Here is an 18,100-nt window from a genome sequence, read left to right on the forward strand (position 1 = left end):
TCAGGTGCGTAGAGCCAGGCGAATGGTAGGAGTAGAGAGAGTGGCTAGCCGCACACTGATCCAATTGAGACAGAAAGTGTCTACGAAAACATTATTTTATTAATAAAGTGCAAAGTGCAGGTGAATTTAAAAACAGACAAGGCGAGCAAACGTTTCAGCACATGCTTTCCTCAGTGCTCACTTAACAAACAAGATTCACCCCTTTTTTTTTTCTTTTTTTTTTTTTTTTTTTTTTAACAAGTCAGTAATTGAGATCAATCAGCTGAATCCAATTTTCACAGATAAGTGATTGAATACAATTATCTCAGGAGAGTAATTACCTCATTGATCACTTAAGTAGAATTCACAGCAGATTTTGACAACATTTAGCAGGAAATATGAAACATAACTACAGAGAATAATCAGATTTTATAAAAAGCATGACAGTTCAAGTTCTTCATTCATACCCTCAGGAAATAGGGATTTAAGTTCAAAAATCCAAAAGGCCTCTCTTTGGAGTAATTTTCTGTCTCTATCTCCACCTCTCCTGTGGGGAAGGATCCTCTCGATGCCCAGGAACTTCATGTCAGCCAAAGAGTGGTTCGCAGATTTAAAATGACGAGAAATTGAGGATGTATCATCCTGTCTTCTAATAGCACTAGTATGTTCAATCATTCTTGTGCGTAATGCACGTGTAGTTTTCCCAACATATAGTTGTGAACATGGACAAATGATGATATAAATCACATGTGTGCTTTTACAGGTAATCAATTGTCTGATCTTGTATGTTTTTAATGTACGAGGATGTGTAAAAAATTTGCATTTAACATATTTGGTACAAGAGGAACAGTTGTGACATGGGAAATTACCCTGGGCATCGACAAGAGTGGTTGGAGATGAGATGTAGGTATCAGCATGAACAAGTTTGTCCCTCAAATTCGAGCTCCTAGAAAAGACACAAAGTGGTTGATCATTAAATATACTCAATAGTTGAGGATCACTTTGAATAATATGCCAGTGTTTCTTAATGATGATTTTGATATCATTGCTAAGTGGACTATATGTGGATTTGAAAATACAAGAAAAATTCTTATTTTTTGTGTCTTTAGTCAAATTGGTCACCTCCTTTCTCTGTATTCTAGAAACCTTGTCAAGAGCAGTATCAAGCCACTTTTTGGGATAGCCCCGTGATTTAAAGTCCATATACATGCTCTGGGCTTTCAACTCAAAGTCTTCTCTCCTGGAACAGATACGATGAAGTCTCAGGAATTGACTATATGGTAGACCGCGTTTCAGGGGCATTGGGTGAGCACTGTTGGCATGAAGAAGACTGTTCTTAGCTGTCTCCTTTCTATAGAGGGAAGAGACTATTTGGTTATCCACAATTGAAATAGAAGTATCTAAGAAATTGACATCTGTGATCCCCACACAATGAGTGAACTTAATGGAAGGCCTGAGGCAATTCATGTATAGAACAAAAGTTTCAAAATCCCTTTCAGAGCCCTTATAAATAACAAAGCAGTCATCAATGTATCTCTTAAATAAAATGATATTATCAAGGAAAGGAACTTAAATCCCTATTTCCTGAGGGTATGAATGAAGAACTTGAACTGTCATGCTTTTTATAAAATCTGATTATTCTCTGTAGTTATGTTTCATATTTCCTGCTAAATGTTGTCAAAATCTGCTGTGAATTCTACTTAAGTGATCAATGAGGTAATTACTCTCCTGAGATAATTGTATTCAATCACTTATCTGTGAAAATTGGATTCAGCTGATTGATCTCAATTACTGACTTGTTAAAAAAAAAAAAAAAAAAAAAAAAAAAGGGGTGAATCTTGTTTGTTAAGTGAGCACTGAGGAAAGCAAATGATGATACGATAACATCTTGGCTAAGAGTTGGACTATTCTAAATGACTCTCTTTATATACCGTAATGGGAAAGCTTTGTTATACATGAGGACTACCAAACAGTAAGCCCGAATCCAGCTCAGATAATTAAACCTTTGTTTTGATGCAAAACTAATGTTCCAAATATAGTTTATTTATTTATTTTATTACACATTGTCACAATATGTCAGGAATGGTATAAATAGGGAAGACTGGGTCAAGTTGTCACAAGTAATCAGATTGTGTGTGTGTGTGTTTTAAAACCGGTGATAAGTAACAAAAAAAATACAGTGCTTTACTTTCCATGAAAAGTAACTAATGCAATTTTACTTTTTAGGGAGTATAAGTAAAATTTGTAACACTAGTAGTGTTAAAGGATAATTAATTCTAACATGAATTACTCTCCCTCATGTCCTCCTAAACCCGTAAGATTTTCGCTCTTCTTCAGAACACAAATGAATCTTTCTGATGAAATCTGAGAGATTTCTGTTCCTCCATTCATTGAAAGCTACGCAACTACCACTTTGTTGCTTCAAAAAGTTCATAAAGAGATCGTAAAACTAATCCATGTGAATTAAGCAGTTTAGTCCAAATTTTCTGAATTGACTGTAGGTAAATATCCCTCTTTATCCAACGTTTATTGTACTTTGAGTTCGTAATAACGTAATAGTTTTTTTGACATGATGAACTGCCCAAATAAATCGCAAACCGGTTTGTTTTCTGATTCGCTCAATTAGTGAACAATTACCCAGTTGGATTTTGCAGTTCACAGGATTTAAAGACCCACTGAAGTGCCTTGAAATGTGTCATTTCCACTGAAACAGGAAGATGGGGCGGGACATATTGAAGTTGCAGCTCCTCCCCTTTTTTAAATAGCCATAGCGTTTAGATTATATCACAGTTCAGCCAGAGCCGTTGAGCTCGTTAAAGCCACAGTTTCCTCTTAATCTCTAATCATTTTTATTCCTAATCTCTACCATATCGCTTTAAAATAAAGCATTCTGTGCAGAATTCGATTCGTGTCTCTGGACCGGAGCTGCGGAGGTTCGTGTGACACTAACATGAAACCAGTCTCCCAACCATTCGCCCCGATGAAAAGCATATTTACACTGTCTGAATCGTTCCCTATCCACTATATGTGCCATTCACCATGTAAAAAATAGTAATAGTGAAGTGACCGATTTCAGCCACACCTTCAGCAACTATTTGGGGGCGGGACTTCAGATTCTAGAGAGCATCTGATTGGACAGAAAATCTGATGAGAAGCTGAAGTGCAGAGTGATGTCATCAAAATCACTGATCCATATTGGCGGAAGTGACAGACTGTAAGTTTTGAATGCTTATTATCTTCTAAATGTGAATGTTGTCATTGTTTTGAAGCACACTAACCTTGAGGCAGGCTAACACATTCATAGTAAAAGCCAAAAAACTAAAGTTTTGATTGAATGGGGACTTAAAACAGTTGACAGAAAATACGACATGACTGCTGAAAAAAATGCTTAAAAATACTTGACATTACAACATTCTGAACCATTTTCATAAAGTGTATATAAACTATACATAAAATACATATATTTGTAGGTGACCTTTTTTTGGTCTTATTTCAATACAATCTTCACTCTCCATCCCAGTAGGTGGCGGAAATGCACCAACAGTTTGACAACCAAGATGTAACTGTTAGTAGAAGAAGACAACAACAACAACAACATCATCATGGTGATGAGGTGTATTTTAGGCTGTTCCCCTCCCCAAACCCTCTTCCCCATCCCGAAAGTGCCCTGGCTACGCGCCCGCTGGCTGCAGTTTCTGCACTTCGACGACGGAGGCGTCACGGAGAACACGCGTCTGTGCGCGCGGCACTTCACGCAGGACAGCTTCAAAAACTTCCGGCAGCACGAGATGGGCTTCGTGAAGCTGCTGCTGCTGTCGGACACCGCGGTGCCGTGCGTCTACACGGTCGGGGCGTCGCCGGGCGCCAAGGTCAGTGACTGACTGTCTAACTACAAACACTCGTATAACGGTTTGCTTCGAGGTTGTGACATGTATTTGGATGTTTGTGTGGTGCACCCGTCCGACAGCCTCTCACGCGGGACGTGGGCTGCCAGTGTTCCCCCACACCGGCGAAGAAGAGCACCGCGGTGCAGGCGACGCGCTCCACGCCCAGGCCCAAGCGACGCAGCAAAGGCAAGCTCACACTCATACTGACTGACTGCTTGTGTGAGGTCTCTCTGTGTGTGTGTTGCACTGGTTTGAGGTTTATCTCTGTGTCAGAACCATAGAGAGAGACATTTCTCTCTATGTATGTGTGTGTACATGTTTTTCTATTTCTGGTAGGGACTAGGGAGTTAAACCTGAATGCACACAGACCCATGGGGACTCGTGTCACTGTGGACATAATGGGTACACAAGATTATAAATCATACAGAATTAGTTTTTTTTTCTCTGTGAAAATATACAAATGCAGAAATGTATGTGTGATGGCAGGGTTCGTGTGTGTGTGTGTGTGTGTGTGTGTGTGAGTGAGATGGGTAGGGTTAGTTTGTGCGTGATGGGTAGGGTTAGTTTGTGCGTGTCTGTGATGGGTAGGTTTAGGGGTCGGGTTAGTGTGAGTGAGAGTGTGTGTGATGGGTAGGTTTAGGGGTCTGGTTAGAGTGTGTGTGTGATGGGTAGGTTTAGGGGTCTGGTTAGTGTGAGTGAATGTGTGTGATGGGTATGTTTAGGGGTCTGGTTAGTGTGTGTGTGATGGGTAGGTTTAGGGGTCGGGTTAGTGTGTGTTTGAGTGAGAGTGTGTGTGATGGGTAGGTTTATGGGTCTGGTTAGAGTGTGTGTGTGTGTGTGTGATGGGTAGGTTTAGGGGTCTGCTTAGTGTGTGTGTGATGGGTTAGGGTTAGGGAGTGTGTGTGTGATGGGTAGGGTTAGTGTAAGGGGACAGAATATAGAGTTTGTACAGTATATAAACCATTACGTCTCTGGAGATTGAGAGTCCCCACAAAGATAGCGAACCAGACTGTGTGTGTGAATTTCAGCGGTCCAGGTGAAACCCCCCACCCTCTCTATTGGGATGTCCTGCTCCACAGAGCATCCCGGCCCCGTCCTCGATACAACGACTTCTCCAACCAACAAGAGACAGCGTGTGAAAGAGGAAGAGGAGGAAGAGGAGGGAGTTGGAGAGATGGAGGAGAGCTGCTCGAGCTGCACAGAGGAATCAGCAGCAGCGTCTGATCTCACCTACGAGTCTGAGGACAGCGACACGTGAGTCTGTGTGTGTGTGAGAGGACAGCGACACGTGAGTGTGTGTGTGTGAGAGGACAGCGACACGTGTGTGTGTGTGTGTGTGTGGACAGCGACGTGTGCGTGTGTGTGTGTGTGTGTGAGGACAGCGACGTGTGTGTGTGTGAGTCTGTGTGTGTGAGGACAGCGACATGTGAGTCTGTGTGTGTGAGGACAGCGACACGTGAGTCTGTGTGTGTGTGTGTGTGTGAGGACAGCGACGCGTGCGTGTGTGTGTGTGTGTGTGTGTGTGAGTGTGAGTCTGTGTGTGTGAGGACAGCGACACGTGAGTCTGTGTGTGTGAGGACAGCGACACGTGAGTCTGTGTGTGTGAGGACAGCGACACGTGAGTCTGTGTGTGTGAGGACAGCGACACGTGAGTCTGTGTGTGTGAGGACAGCGACACGTGAGTCTGTGTGTGTGAGGACAGCGACACGTGAGTCTGTGTGTGTGAGGACAGTGACACGTGAGTCTGTGTGTGTGAGGACAGCGACACGTGAGTCTGTGTGTGTGAGGACAGCGACACGTGAGTCTGTGTGTGTGAGGACAGCGACACGTGAGTCTGTGTGTGTGAGGACAGCGACACGTGAGTGTGTGTGTGTGTGAGGACAGCGACACGTGAGTGTGTGTGAGGACAGTGACACGCGAGTGTGTGTGAGGACAGTGACACGTGAGTCTGTGTGTGTGAGTGTGAGGACAGCGACACGTGAGTCTGTGTGTGTGTGTGTGTGTGTGTGAGGACAGCGACACGTGAGTCTGTGTGTGTGTGTGTGTGAGGACAGAGACACGTGAGTCTGTGTGTGTGATGTGACATGGAGTGTTGCAGGTGATGTTGTGAGTCCTGCTGATCTGCATAATGGAGGAACATACTCGTTTTTCACATGCTTTAGGTTTTATTCCGATGCAATATTGATTCATATTCAGCACATGCACATTTTAACGATGGAAAAATCAACTAAAGCTTTAAACTGTGCAGGGAACTGTACAGGAAACCCTGTATATTACTATAATACCTGTACATTACTATAATACCTGTACATTACTATAATACCTGTACATTACTATAATACCTGTATATTACTATAATACCTGTACATTACTATAATACCTGTACATTACTATAATACCTGTACATTACTATAATACCTGTACATTACTATAATACCTGTACATTACTATAATACCTGTATATTACTATAATACCTGTACATTACTATAATACCTGTACATTACTATAATACCTGTATATTACTATAATACCTGTACATTACTATAATACCTGTACATTACTATAATACCTGTACATTACTATAATACCTGTACATTACTATAATACCTGTACATTACTATAATACCTGTATATTACTATAATACCTGTACATTACTATAATACCTGTACATTACTATAATACCTGTACATTACTATAATACCTGTATATTACTATAATACCTGTACATTACTATAATACCTGTACATTACTATAATACCTGTACATTACTATAATACCTATACATTACTATAATACCTGTACATTACTATAATACCCGTACATTACTATAATACCTGTACATTACTATAATACCTATACATTACTATAATACCTGTACATTACTATAATACCCGTACATTACTATAATACCTGTACATTACTATAATACCTGTACATTACTATAATACCTGTACATTACTATAATACCTGTATATTACTATAATACCTGTACATTACTATAATACCTGTATATTACTATAATACCTGTACATTACTATAATACCTGTACATTACTATAATACCTGTACATTACTATAATACCTATACATTACTATAATACCTGTACATTACTATAATACCTGTACATTACTATAATACCTGTACATTACTATAATACCTGTACATTACTATAATACCTGTACATTACTATAATACCTGTACATTACTATAATACAGACGCGGCCTTAGAAATCTTCTCCTGAAATCCCCTTATCGTTCGGGGGACACAGCTGGATGGCATGAGATCAGCTGATGGTGAAGAACCATTACATGTGTCACTCAGCAGATTTCCTGTGTTGTGTGTCGTGTAGATCACTCTGTGCTGTTCACTACTATGATGGAAGTGCGGACTGGGAGTATGTCAGTTGAAGATGGCCAGAGTTCATAAGAGTGGATCCTCTTCATCAGAAAACGGCACAGATGTACAGTAAGTACTCATAATAATTAGCACACGCGTGGATGTACATCTTTTGACAAAATGTTGTGCTTTTATTATTTAAAAGATTAAAGAAGGTAAAAAAAAAAAAAATGTCTCAGACCTGACATGACCATAAATATATATCATGTGAATAATAATTGAATAAATATAATGTCATATCAGTAATTGTTCTGATTTTTAGGCTATGTGACACCCTGCTGAAAGCTCATCTGAGGATGATGTTCTCCGTCCCAGCCTGCACCAGCTTTACATGAGTGAACCGCAGCCTCCGGACACACACACCAACATCTGTGTTCAGTGTGTGGGAAACAGTGCGTAACCTTCCTTGAAGACTGTAAAGTTCTGCTCAAATACTTATTATTTATTATATTGGGTATATCTCTTCTTCTACCTGGTCAAAACGACAGCACATAACCATAAAACACAATACTCATACAAAACAAAAAGTAAAATCACTTACAAAGCACTTACAAGGCTTCAAAGACATTAAGAGTTCTCAGAGGAGGCAATATCTGTAAGTGTAAGTTGATCTTGCAGATCGCTCACGGGGCATGACGAGTGCCAGATTCTGACGATACCTTCCCGAATGTGGGATAGAGGTCTAGGACAATAACTGTTTCCATAAAAAAATAAGTGCCAGCATGACGAAACTTAGTGTATTTACTAGTTGCCATATCAACACTATATAGAGAACAAATTCTGAAATCTTTGGAAGATATCACTGAACATTTATTTAAAGGGACAGTGTGTAGGAATTTTGCATTCAAACGAATAGTGCTCTCTAGCTCCTCGCTTTTTCAAATGCGTGTTGCAACTACGGTAGCCGTTATGTACCAAGAAGCTTTGACAACAATAGCCCTTCGTCGAGTTTAACTATACGTTACATGTTCTGCTGTTATGCTGCCTATATAATGAATTACACAGCCAAGCAATGAAAAAAAAGCTTGTAATTTTGACCGTAACATTGACTTACCTGTCGAGAAGAAAGCAGGCAACTTCAGAGTCCCTTTCAAAGTCTTTCTCCTTCATTAGCTCTTTCCACCTGGGTAAAGCTATCCTGTTATTTACCCCATTCGCCAGTCACGTTTCCTTTTAAATTAAATTTTGGCATTTCTCCTGTGGCTCGGCATAAGTATGATCCTGAATTATGACGTACCGTGCAGTGGAGCCTTTCAAATTTACCGGGGCAGTGACACGCATTACGCCTCTCTCCTTGTGGTGACGCTGGCTCTGAACGAAAACGCGTTGAGGTAAATTCAGTAAATTTCTTACTGAAGAATTGTGCAGGCGGGGGGGGGACTATATCACTGCGTTACAATAAGCCCCTATTAGAACTATTCTATACTTGTATGAATTATACATGAGAAAAGAGTGAAAAAAAGAGTAAAGACTGAGTCAATGATTAGGAATTATTATTATTATGTTTTGCACTATGTTGTATAGCTGTGTTTTGCTGTGTGTGTTTGTTGTCAAACTCAAACTATTTTTATTTTTAAAAAATGCCATTATTTTATATGAAAAAAGAAATAAAAAAATGTATACTGAGAAAATATTTTAGTTGGTCTTGTATATATTTTTTATTAGACCAGGGGCCTGTTTCCGAAAGGAGGTTAAGTGAAAACTCTGAGTATGTTAACCCTGAAATGAGGGAAACTCTGGGTTTTCTGTTTCAGAATGGGAGGTATATCAAACCCGAGAAAGCAGAGTAAGTCAAGCTCGTTTCTGAAAGAGAGGCAACTTATACTCCGAGTCAAGAATAGAGATCAGAATGTCCGTTTATACTTAGATATAAACTTAGATTCTATAGGCTACTCCACATAAAAATGTGAATGTGTAGATGTCTAGACACATAATATTAACATTACCTCTGTAGGCCTCTCTGTGGCAGCAGAAACTGTTTATTCATCCCCATCGTCCTGTGAAGATGAGCATTTGGTTGACTACACTTTATAACACTATTTGTCATAAATTCTGGTGTACTGAGTAGGCACTTACAACTGCCTTAACATTTTAAGACAATACTGATATTGCACTATCCCCCTCCTGCACTTTGTAATCTACACTGTATTGTCAGAACTAAATATACTAGTATTCTGTTTTTAACATTTCCTACTCTGTGTTTATATGTCAAGTGAGTGTTGTAGACTGTTGCAGTCAATGAGTGTTGTAATTTGAGAGCCTTGTTGTTATCAAGTCAAATTCCTAGTTTGTCTCTGCAAACATGGCCAATAAAGCTGATTCTGATTCTGAAACAGGCCCCTGGTAACATTTTAAGCGGTCATATGGTCATGTTACAATGTGGGGCATGTTGTCACATTTCACTTCCATTCTTTCGGGGTGATTCAAGGAAAAAGTTTTAATGAAACAAAACCACATAATTGTATTAGACGTGTGAAATTAATGTGGGAGTAAATAAATTCTCTGAACCCTAGGTGGATTTAACAGACTGAGAAAGTGTACAAGTGTACGGTTGGGCACCGCTCTCCTAGTTATGCATGTTGGATGTCAGGCTCATTGTTTGTGAATATGGCACTTTCCATATACAATGAACAAATTATTGAACAAATTTTGCTACAACTCTTGTTAAAGAAGATATTCTATGTAATGGAAATGGACATGTATTTGCATACGCTTGCTCTTGCTTGAGAATACAGGATAATCTGTAGATAATCAACTGTTTCACAACCCATTTATTAAAATTAAAAAAATAATTATTTCGTTTTATTTCATTTTATAGAACCACATAAATGTAACATGAACCTTTAAGTAAAAATGAATAGACAAATTAATCGTATTAATAAGCAAAAAAAAATATAATTATGTTGCTTATATAATATAATAAGCTAAAACCAAAACCGTGAAAAGGTTTTTCTGGGAAGTGAGATGAAGAATCTGAGTGTGGGGCGATCTGCAGAAAACATTTACATACATAAGGAGAATATATAATACAATATATAAAAACAATTCCACATATGGAGAAGGCATTTTATATGTTGTACAGTTAATATGTGAAGTGTTCAGCACTTGGTCTCTCATATATTCTTCAGCTTCTTTAAATTCACATTCAAATCAATGTGTTAGATGTTATTCCAGTAGGTAGCGCTATAACGAAGGCAGTGAATCCCCTATAAAACACGGAGGAGGAAGAAGAAGAAGATCGTGACATCACTGATTCTGACCAATGAAAAACCAAACCAGCAGCATCGGTGTATCTCGTTTATTATGTATCTGTGCTCTTCAACATGGCCGTGTCTCGATTACCAGCCGCTGCACTGAGTCTCAAACAGGTACACTCACTCATCACGATCACTGAACACCTGTGGACATCACGACACGAGCCGCGATAAGTGCTGTCTGGACGCTTTCAAGAACAGCTCGACGCGACGCGAGATCTTTACGTAACGCGACGACCATATTTATGTGACGTGCAAACACATAGGCTAACTTACATAAACAAACTAGAAATAAGATAATAAATGTATTTCTCTCAAGAAAGCGAATCACTCAGAACAACATTATTTTGGGGATTTTAAGTTAGTGCTTAACGTTACCCTTATAACCTGCTTATCATTAATAATATATTTTATGTAAAATTCTTATAAACTTATAAATAAGTTTTGTATCCCCAACTAAGTTAGAGAAATAATTGTACATATAATATATACACTACTAACGATATCACATCTAGATTTGGTAAAACATTTTTTTCAATTGTGTTAAATAAATAAATCTTGAGTTGATCGATCATCTTTTTTAAATGTCCCCATATCAATTATTTTTGGTTTGATCTATCCAAATTATTTGCCTCAGAAACCGAATCGGATTTTGCCTTAAACTTTATGTGGTATAAACTTTTCTCATTGTATTTATAATATTGAATATGTAAGAAGTATAATTATTATACAAATCGTGTACAATACAATTCTAAATTACTTTAACTGCCTAATTTTGAGGAAAAAATTATTTAAAAATGATCAAAACTCTTACCGTAAATTGTATGACAAACTTTTGAATGTATCATAATTTGTTAATTATAGTCAGGGCCTCTTTATAATGAACTTAGTACCATTTTCTGTAGGCTACTTATTTTTTGTTTTGTTTCTTAACTTCCTGTTTTATTTTTAAATTATGACCAGATGCTCAAATTAATGAAATGACTTTAACTCTTTCCCCACCATTGACGAGTTATTATCCAGTGTTAATTTACTTAATTGCTCAATACTCAAATCATCTGTTCGCATGATAATTCAATGATGAAAAAAAGTGAAAGATAGACCAGCAATTAAAAACAAGTGTGCAGTCAGACGCAGCTCAGAAATGTACGAAAGCTGTGGTATGAAAAGTGTGTTGATGTGGTGTTGTGGTCAGTTTTTGCAGAGACAGAAGGTTCTGGGTGTGTACAGAGACCTGCTCCGAAACATCCGCAAAATCCCACAGGAGTCTGATCGCAGATACCTGAGAGACTGGGCCAGAGAAGAGTTCAAGAGGAACAAGAGCGAAACAGACCAGGTGACCTCAAACACACACATATACCTCTGTGTTTCACCAGTCTTACAGTGCTAGTCAAGTTTCATTGCCCCATAACAAGAACAGTTCAGTCATAATCTTTATTTTGAAGTGACTAGAGTCTCTACAGGTCATACATTACAGGGATTTAGACCACGAGTAAAGGCTGACGGCCGGGTCGATCATGAACGATTCGATCAGTTTGAACAAATCTTTTATATGACTTGGGAATAACTAACGAGTTGTCTCAGAGCGAGTTGTTCGTGTTTTGTTGGATGCACGTGCGTAAAAAGAAAAATGTAATTAACGTGAAAGCCAAATAAGCAGGAGCTAAAAGCTGAAAGTGCAGCTAAAAGAAAGACGCAACTGTACAAATCTGGTTATTTCTGTTACTTTTTTTGCCCCATGCACACAAGTCGTCATTTAGACATTTGCAACAGTTTATTTTTTTACACAAAGGATGGTTTTACGCGATCAATTCGTTCCGTTTGAAAAATTATTTTATATGACTTGGGAGAGTTGTCTCAGAGAGCGAGATGTTTGTGTTTTGTTGGCCGCATGTGCGTTTTTTTTAAATTTGTAATTAACGTGAAAGCCGAATTAGCAGGAAAAATGAAGCAATCGTGATTTATTTATCTTTTAATTAATTAATTTATTTAACATGTATTTGTGAAATAAAAGTAAAATTTCGGCAACGAGAACGTTTCTGAGCCAAATTAAGATAAAGATGTGTTTGGGCGACTGGCGTGTTTTTTGAACCAATCAGATTACCGGTAGAGTAAATCGAGAGTCAATGAGGAGCTCATCTGATTGGCTACATTAGAGAAGGTGGACCCGCCCTCCTCTTCGCGCTTGCAAAACTCAATGAGTGAGAGAATCGTGCCAAAACTAGAAGCACAGGTAAAAGAAAGACACAACTGTACAAATCGGGTTATTCCGGGAACTTTTTTGCCCCATGTACACAACAAGCCATTTATACATTTGCAACAGTTTCTTTTTTTTACACAAAGGTTTGTTTTACGCGATCAATCTGTTTTGCAGTTCCTGACTGTTGTTTTTGCTTGCAAAGTGCTGTTCACAGGCTTTTGGCCGTATTTTGGCGGGGAAAAAAACATGCCAAAAGTGTAAGCGCGGAAAATTGGAAGTCAGAAGAATACAGATCATATTTATTTTGCGTTAGCATGAAGCTGCAGTTTCCACAATACATGAATTACTCTTATGAATAACAGTAATATTCTGCAAATCTTTTTTTCCTTACACTTGAAAGGCGATTTACACCTTTACAAATCTTCTCTTGCACATGCAGATTTAATTTACACTTCTTTAATACAATCTTATGTACACTTTCACAAATCTTACCCTGCGCATGCGATTCTTTATGGCATCACATTACCTTCATACAGCCTCAGCAAACGGTCCTGAGCGTGTTCACGACAGTCTGGAGCACAAGCTGAGGAAATTAACAGCAAAGTTTCATTTTTGGGTGAACTATCCCTTTAAGACAGTTTTAGTTATTGAAAGCAACATTTAAAACAACTGCTGAATAAAACAAGCATTTATGACCCAGATTTAACGATTATATAAAACAAATGTCTTCCTTGGTCTCTGATAGAAACTGTGTTCACACTGACAGGAGATCAGCGATGACTCTTGTTCTGCCACCGCTGTCCTGACGCATTTGCTGTCGATCACTTTTCCTGTGCTCCCGTTGTTAGTACGCTTCTCATTCCCATAAAGTTGAGCTCAACTTTGTCCCATCGCCAACAGCCGCTGTCGCACACATCCAGCTCATAGAAAATGAATGTCAGTTTGCTGGCAAAAGTTTTGCTTACGACATCCCCTTTACATTCAGTGTAAATATTGTGTTTTTCCTCCTCAGGATGTCGTTCGCATGATGGTCACTCAAGCTCAGAATCATCTGGAGGACTTGAGGAAGTCTCTCGCGTTGGCTGGATGCTAGAAGATCCGCTGTTAAACTGCACTGAGATGTTACACCACTCATTAAAGGGATAGTTCACCAAAAACTGCAGTTTCTGTCATTGTCACCCATAAGACTTTTGTTCATCATCGGGACACAAATGAAGATTAATAATCTCTCTTCCTTTTTGGCCTTCCATTGAAAGTCCACACAACCAAAACTGTCGCGCTTTTAAGTCTCATGTATTTGGAACAATGTGAATGTGAGTAAATGACTGAATTTTTTTTTGGGGTGAACTATCCCTTTAACAAAAAGTACACTATAGGCCTAATGAGAAAACCCCCTGATATTTTAATGTGTATATATCTACTTGTATATTTATAATGCACGAGTACTTCTTTTCATTTGCCAAATATTAATAAAAGCCTAAAATATTTACTTCTCTGAGTCATAATCAATTAGTGCGTAGTTGAAATATTGCATAATTACAGAACAAATACATCTGTGTCTGTGACATCTGCATTATAATCCCAGAAAACACTACATTGTGAGCATCAATAAACATTCCTTGCAGATCGGAAACCGTTCCTGAAAAACACCTGTCAGGGCACGACCCCCTCAAAGCTGCGTTTAAAACCCATCGTGACAAGCTCAGGAAAAAAGTGGAGCAACCGTAAATCTCGGCTAATTGTCCGTGTCCCTCAAATAACCCCGGCGAACGGAGAAGCCGTAGGGAAGTTGCAGTCCGCCACGGGGAAATGGGAGATATTGACAAACGGAAGCAGTTTACAAGAGGAAAACCTTCGATTAGCCGTGATTAACATGATCCCCACGGGGAGAGATGTTGTTGTGTAACTGCATTTTTTGGTGGAAATGTGCAAACTGTTAGCCTTTGTTTTCTTGTATATAAACTACTCTAAGGCAAGTCATATTATATTAACAGTCTATGTATGAAGCAATACAATTTGAATGTGATGTGCATGTACTGTATAATTTAGACACAAAAATTGGCCTTTATGGCCCATCAATCTGATTCCAATGGTTTTTGTCTACAAATGTACATGAATGTAGTTTATTAAACATTAATTTTTGATTTACAGATCATACAGCTGTATGACATAGTAAATTATGTATTTCCCTTTGAAGCAGCTGTAAACAATTATAGTTATAATAACACATAACAAAAAGTGTGTACATTACATATTAGTTTTTAGAATTCGTCAAAACATTGATTACATAGTTGAAAATCAATAGCAATAGCCACTGGCAATAAAGAAACAGCTCTTTATCTGGCGGGTTGAAATCATGGTGACCATGATTTCTCTCTTTTAGTTTTTGATCCTTTTTTAACAGTTCAAACAGCAACGATCTACAGGTTACAGGTTCAGTCTTCATGGAGGTGAAGTGTCTTGATCAATGGTGGTGATGGAATCAGTCAAAGTTTGTAAATCTTTAAAGTACACATGAAATGGCACTGGCTGGGCTCAACGGATTGATTGGTGAAGTGTCAGGGTTTTTCACCACACCAACCCCAAAACATTTGACCATAGAAAGGGACAGGCTTATTTCCCTACCCATGTGTTCTAAATTTTGTTGAATGAATGATTAAAAAAAAAAAACTGTTAAATTATATTTATCTACCAATATTGTGCAAATGAAATATGAAAAATCCACATGTCAATCTGCTTACAAACACTTATTTCATCATGTGTTAAGACTTTCACTACAGACTACATCGAAAATAAACATCGCAGGTTGAGACCTTTCATTTTGTGCAAGAAAGTCGATGTACAAAGACATTACAAAATAAACTAATACTTGTTTTTAACACAGTGTTTGCTGTGATAGATTTTGTTACCCTTTTATTTTGTCACTGTTCCATTGTTCACGGAGTTTTTATGATCTGGCAAACCTTCATTAAAATATAGCGCCGTAATTTAGACCTTTTCACCAAATTTGATATCATTTTTATGTTATACAATCAAGAAAACATACAGTCTTTTGAATTTCCATTCACAATGAAACAAGTGTCTATGCAGCTTAGAAACCAGAAGCGCTTTATGAAAGAGGTAAAAACCTGGAGTTTCAGCAGACCTTTGGTGGTGATGGTTTGTCATGATATTATGACTGTAAAGCCAGACACATAATCCATGCAAAAACACAAATGCAATCGCAAAGTCTTGAACAGGGCTTTGAAAGCATGGCAACTGTGTTCGTGCTTTTCATTCAACAAACCAGAGCAGACAGTTTTATGCGAAGGCCTATTGTGACGTATATCCGCGTGAAACCGCTTCCGGAATGAGAAAAACTTTGCCCTTTGGGAATTGCCTGAATTGTGGGAAATTGGGCATTGCAAACTAAATACGGAGGCAGATCTGAGAGCCACTTTGCAGTCAGTCGTGAAGGATATTTACGAGACACAGACGCCATTTTGAGGAGGTTAATGCTTTTGTTTAAAGATGACGAGGCATTTGTATTTTAAAAATAATGATGTGCAGGGATAAATTATTTATAAAAAACAGCAACATTCTGTAAAAAATCAATATCAATATAGATTTCATGGCGACTTTTAAGTATATATTGAAAGCATCACGAGACCGACTGGATTACAGTAATTTGCAGTGCATCATGGTATAGTGGGTGTTTCCTACAAACTCTTATTGGTGGAATTTTTAGGACAGCATAATGAGAAATTTTGTTTTTCATCATGAATTCAGCTGTTAAACAAGTATTTTAAAAATAAGTTGAAACATGCTTTTGTTGAAGCCATCCATTCACATTATAACATCAATTAACAACCTTGTATCTCACAGTAGGTCCGTCTTTAAAGGTTAATAAGATATTGTTAAAAATTCTCCTAGGGAGAAACATGAATTGGATTTTTACTTCCAGAGTCCGACTGTTGCGCTCTATGGCACTCCTTGTGGCAGCACTGAGAATGCATTGCTGCTTGCCCTCCTTTATGAATTGTGTTCTGGCAAATTTCCGAACACGTTTGCATTCAAGCACTTGTGTAGAGTATGTTTCGGCTCAAACTCTCTCCAGATGCTTTGTTACTTCAGTGTTATCTACATGTGTTAGCTGCTCTATCGAACTTCACTAATCCATCGAGAACCATGTGAGTTACAGTGTCTGCTACACCAGTGGCGTCTTATACACTAGCTCTCCTCCTGTTTGCTAGTTCTCAGCAGTTTGAGTTCATCCTCAAGGTAACTTATTCTGTCCAGCAGGGCGGCTCTGTCGGCTTCAGCCCTCTGGTTGGCTCGCCATCTTGCTTCCTCGATCTTCCGCTCATACCAGCGCTCCATCTGCAGGGTCACCGCCTCGAAGAAGTACTGCGTGACCTCCAGCGCGTGCATGTTCTCCCGCTCCTGGGCGAAGGAAGCCTCGGCGGCGCGGCGGTCTCCTGAACTCGCCAAGGCTTGTGCGTTTGGTTTGATCTTTGCTTTCTGTTGAGTGCGTCTTTTGAAGTTCCTGTGCTCGAGCACACATTTCTGCTCACAGCCCTGATCCGGGACGGGTCTCGGCTCCAGACTCGAGTCCTGAGGCTCATCTTGCACTCGATGAGGGTCACTACAGGCCCGTGATCGTTGTTTAGGCCGAACTATACAAGGAGACTGGGGCGCAGATTGATTCTGTGACGACTGCTTATCTGAAAAGACAGAGAAAAGTTTAAGAAGATTTTATCCTGTAATATGTAACATGCACATTGACACTAGCACCAGCTGCAACCCAAAGAGCAACATAGACTACGTTCAGACTGTCAGTTCAAAGCCGTTTTTTGTGCGTATCCGATTGAAATCCTATCAGCATTAGCTAATGTGAACAGTAAAAAATGACATGAAATGCGATCTTTACAAATCTGTTTCAAGCTACATTCAAATATGGTTTGAAATCCTATTCAAATCGCATTTCTGGAAATCAGTTTCATCTGACCGATCTGATAGAGTTTCACGTGGTTTATGTGACTTTCTGAGGCCACATCAGACGTTGCATAGGAAACATGCTAAAAAGTCGTGGCAGAAACAATGCTTTGTTGTGTCAATGGAAGTGCCGGAAGAGCAGAAAATGCCAATATAACCGAGACATGTTTTGAGACCGGCGGAGACGACAGAATAAAGCCGCTCACACCAGCCTCCTCCGGTTCTGCTGATTCAGTAAACCAGAGAGGCAGATACATATTATCATGTTGTAAAATTTAAATAAGACAACTGCAATAAGTACTGCAAACCCCTCCATGTTGTTGTTTTTGGCGTATTCCTACCAACGCAACGTCATTGCCATAGAAACCAAAGAAGATATTCAAACAAAACAAAAGAGGTGCATGGAC

General features: G+C 38.9%; 3 protein-coding genes across 7 annotated transcripts in view; 2 read left to right on the forward strand and 1 right to left on the reverse strand.

The window, feature by feature from the left end:
• Positions 1 to 1,807: 1,807 nt before the first annotated feature.
• Positions 1,808 to 9,595, forward strand: LOC307012408 (uncharacterized protein). Of its 2 annotated transcripts, XM_079639026.1 has the most exons (8): positions 1,808 to 1,951; positions 3,056 to 3,193; positions 3,500 to 3,848; positions 3,947 to 4,052; positions 4,895 to 5,120; positions 7,219 to 7,334; positions 7,528 to 8,337; positions 8,634 to 9,595. In XM_079639026.1, the coding sequence occupies exons 3-6, from the start codon at positions 3,582 to 3,584 to the stop codon at positions 7,274 to 7,276; spliced, it is 657 nt and encodes a 218-aa protein (XP_079495152.1). In that variant the 5' UTR covers positions 1,808 to 1,951; positions 3,056 to 3,193; positions 3,500 to 3,581; the 3' UTR covers positions 7,277 to 7,334; positions 7,528 to 8,337; positions 8,634 to 9,595. The 2 variants fall into 2 exon arrangements, with proteins under 2 accessions (XP_079495152.1, XP_079495151.1); XM_079639025.1 differs by having other exon boundaries at positions 7,528 to 8,863.
• Positions 9,596 to 10,483: 888 nt separating this feature from the next.
• On the forward strand, positions 10,484 to 14,207 carry lyrm2 (LYR motif containing 2). The gene is made up of 3 exons (XM_079639669.1): positions 10,484 to 10,633; positions 11,715 to 11,855; positions 13,732 to 14,207. The coding sequence occupies exons 1-3, from the start codon at positions 10,589 to 10,591 to the stop codon at positions 13,810 to 13,812; spliced, it is 267 nt and encodes an 88-aa protein (XP_079495795.1). The 5' UTR covers positions 10,484 to 10,588; the 3' UTR covers positions 13,813 to 14,207.
• A 610-nt stretch (positions 14,208 to 14,817) lies between these two features.
• ankrd6b (ankyrin repeat domain 6b) overlaps positions 14,818 to 18,100 on the reverse strand; it is a 39,748-nt gene continuing 36,465 nt past the window's right edge. For 3 of the 4 annotated variants that reach the window (XM_079639668.1, XM_079639667.1, XM_079639665.1), the window contains exon 16: positions 14,824 to 17,422. In XM_079639668.1, coding sequence (XP_079495794.1) covers positions 16,929 to 17,422 — 494 coding nt within the window. In that variant the 3' untranslated portion in view covers positions 14,824 to 16,928. Of the gene's footprint in view, positions 17,423 to 18,100 lie in introns of all 4 variants that reach the window. The other variant, XM_079639666.1, reaches the window with a different exon arrangement.

Source organism: Phoxinus phoxinus (assembly GCF_949152265.1).
Source record: "Phoxinus phoxinus genome assembly, chromosome: 16".
NCBI classification, from domain to species: Eukaryota; Metazoa; Chordata; class Actinopteri; order Cypriniformes; family Leuciscidae; genus Phoxinus; species Phoxinus phoxinus.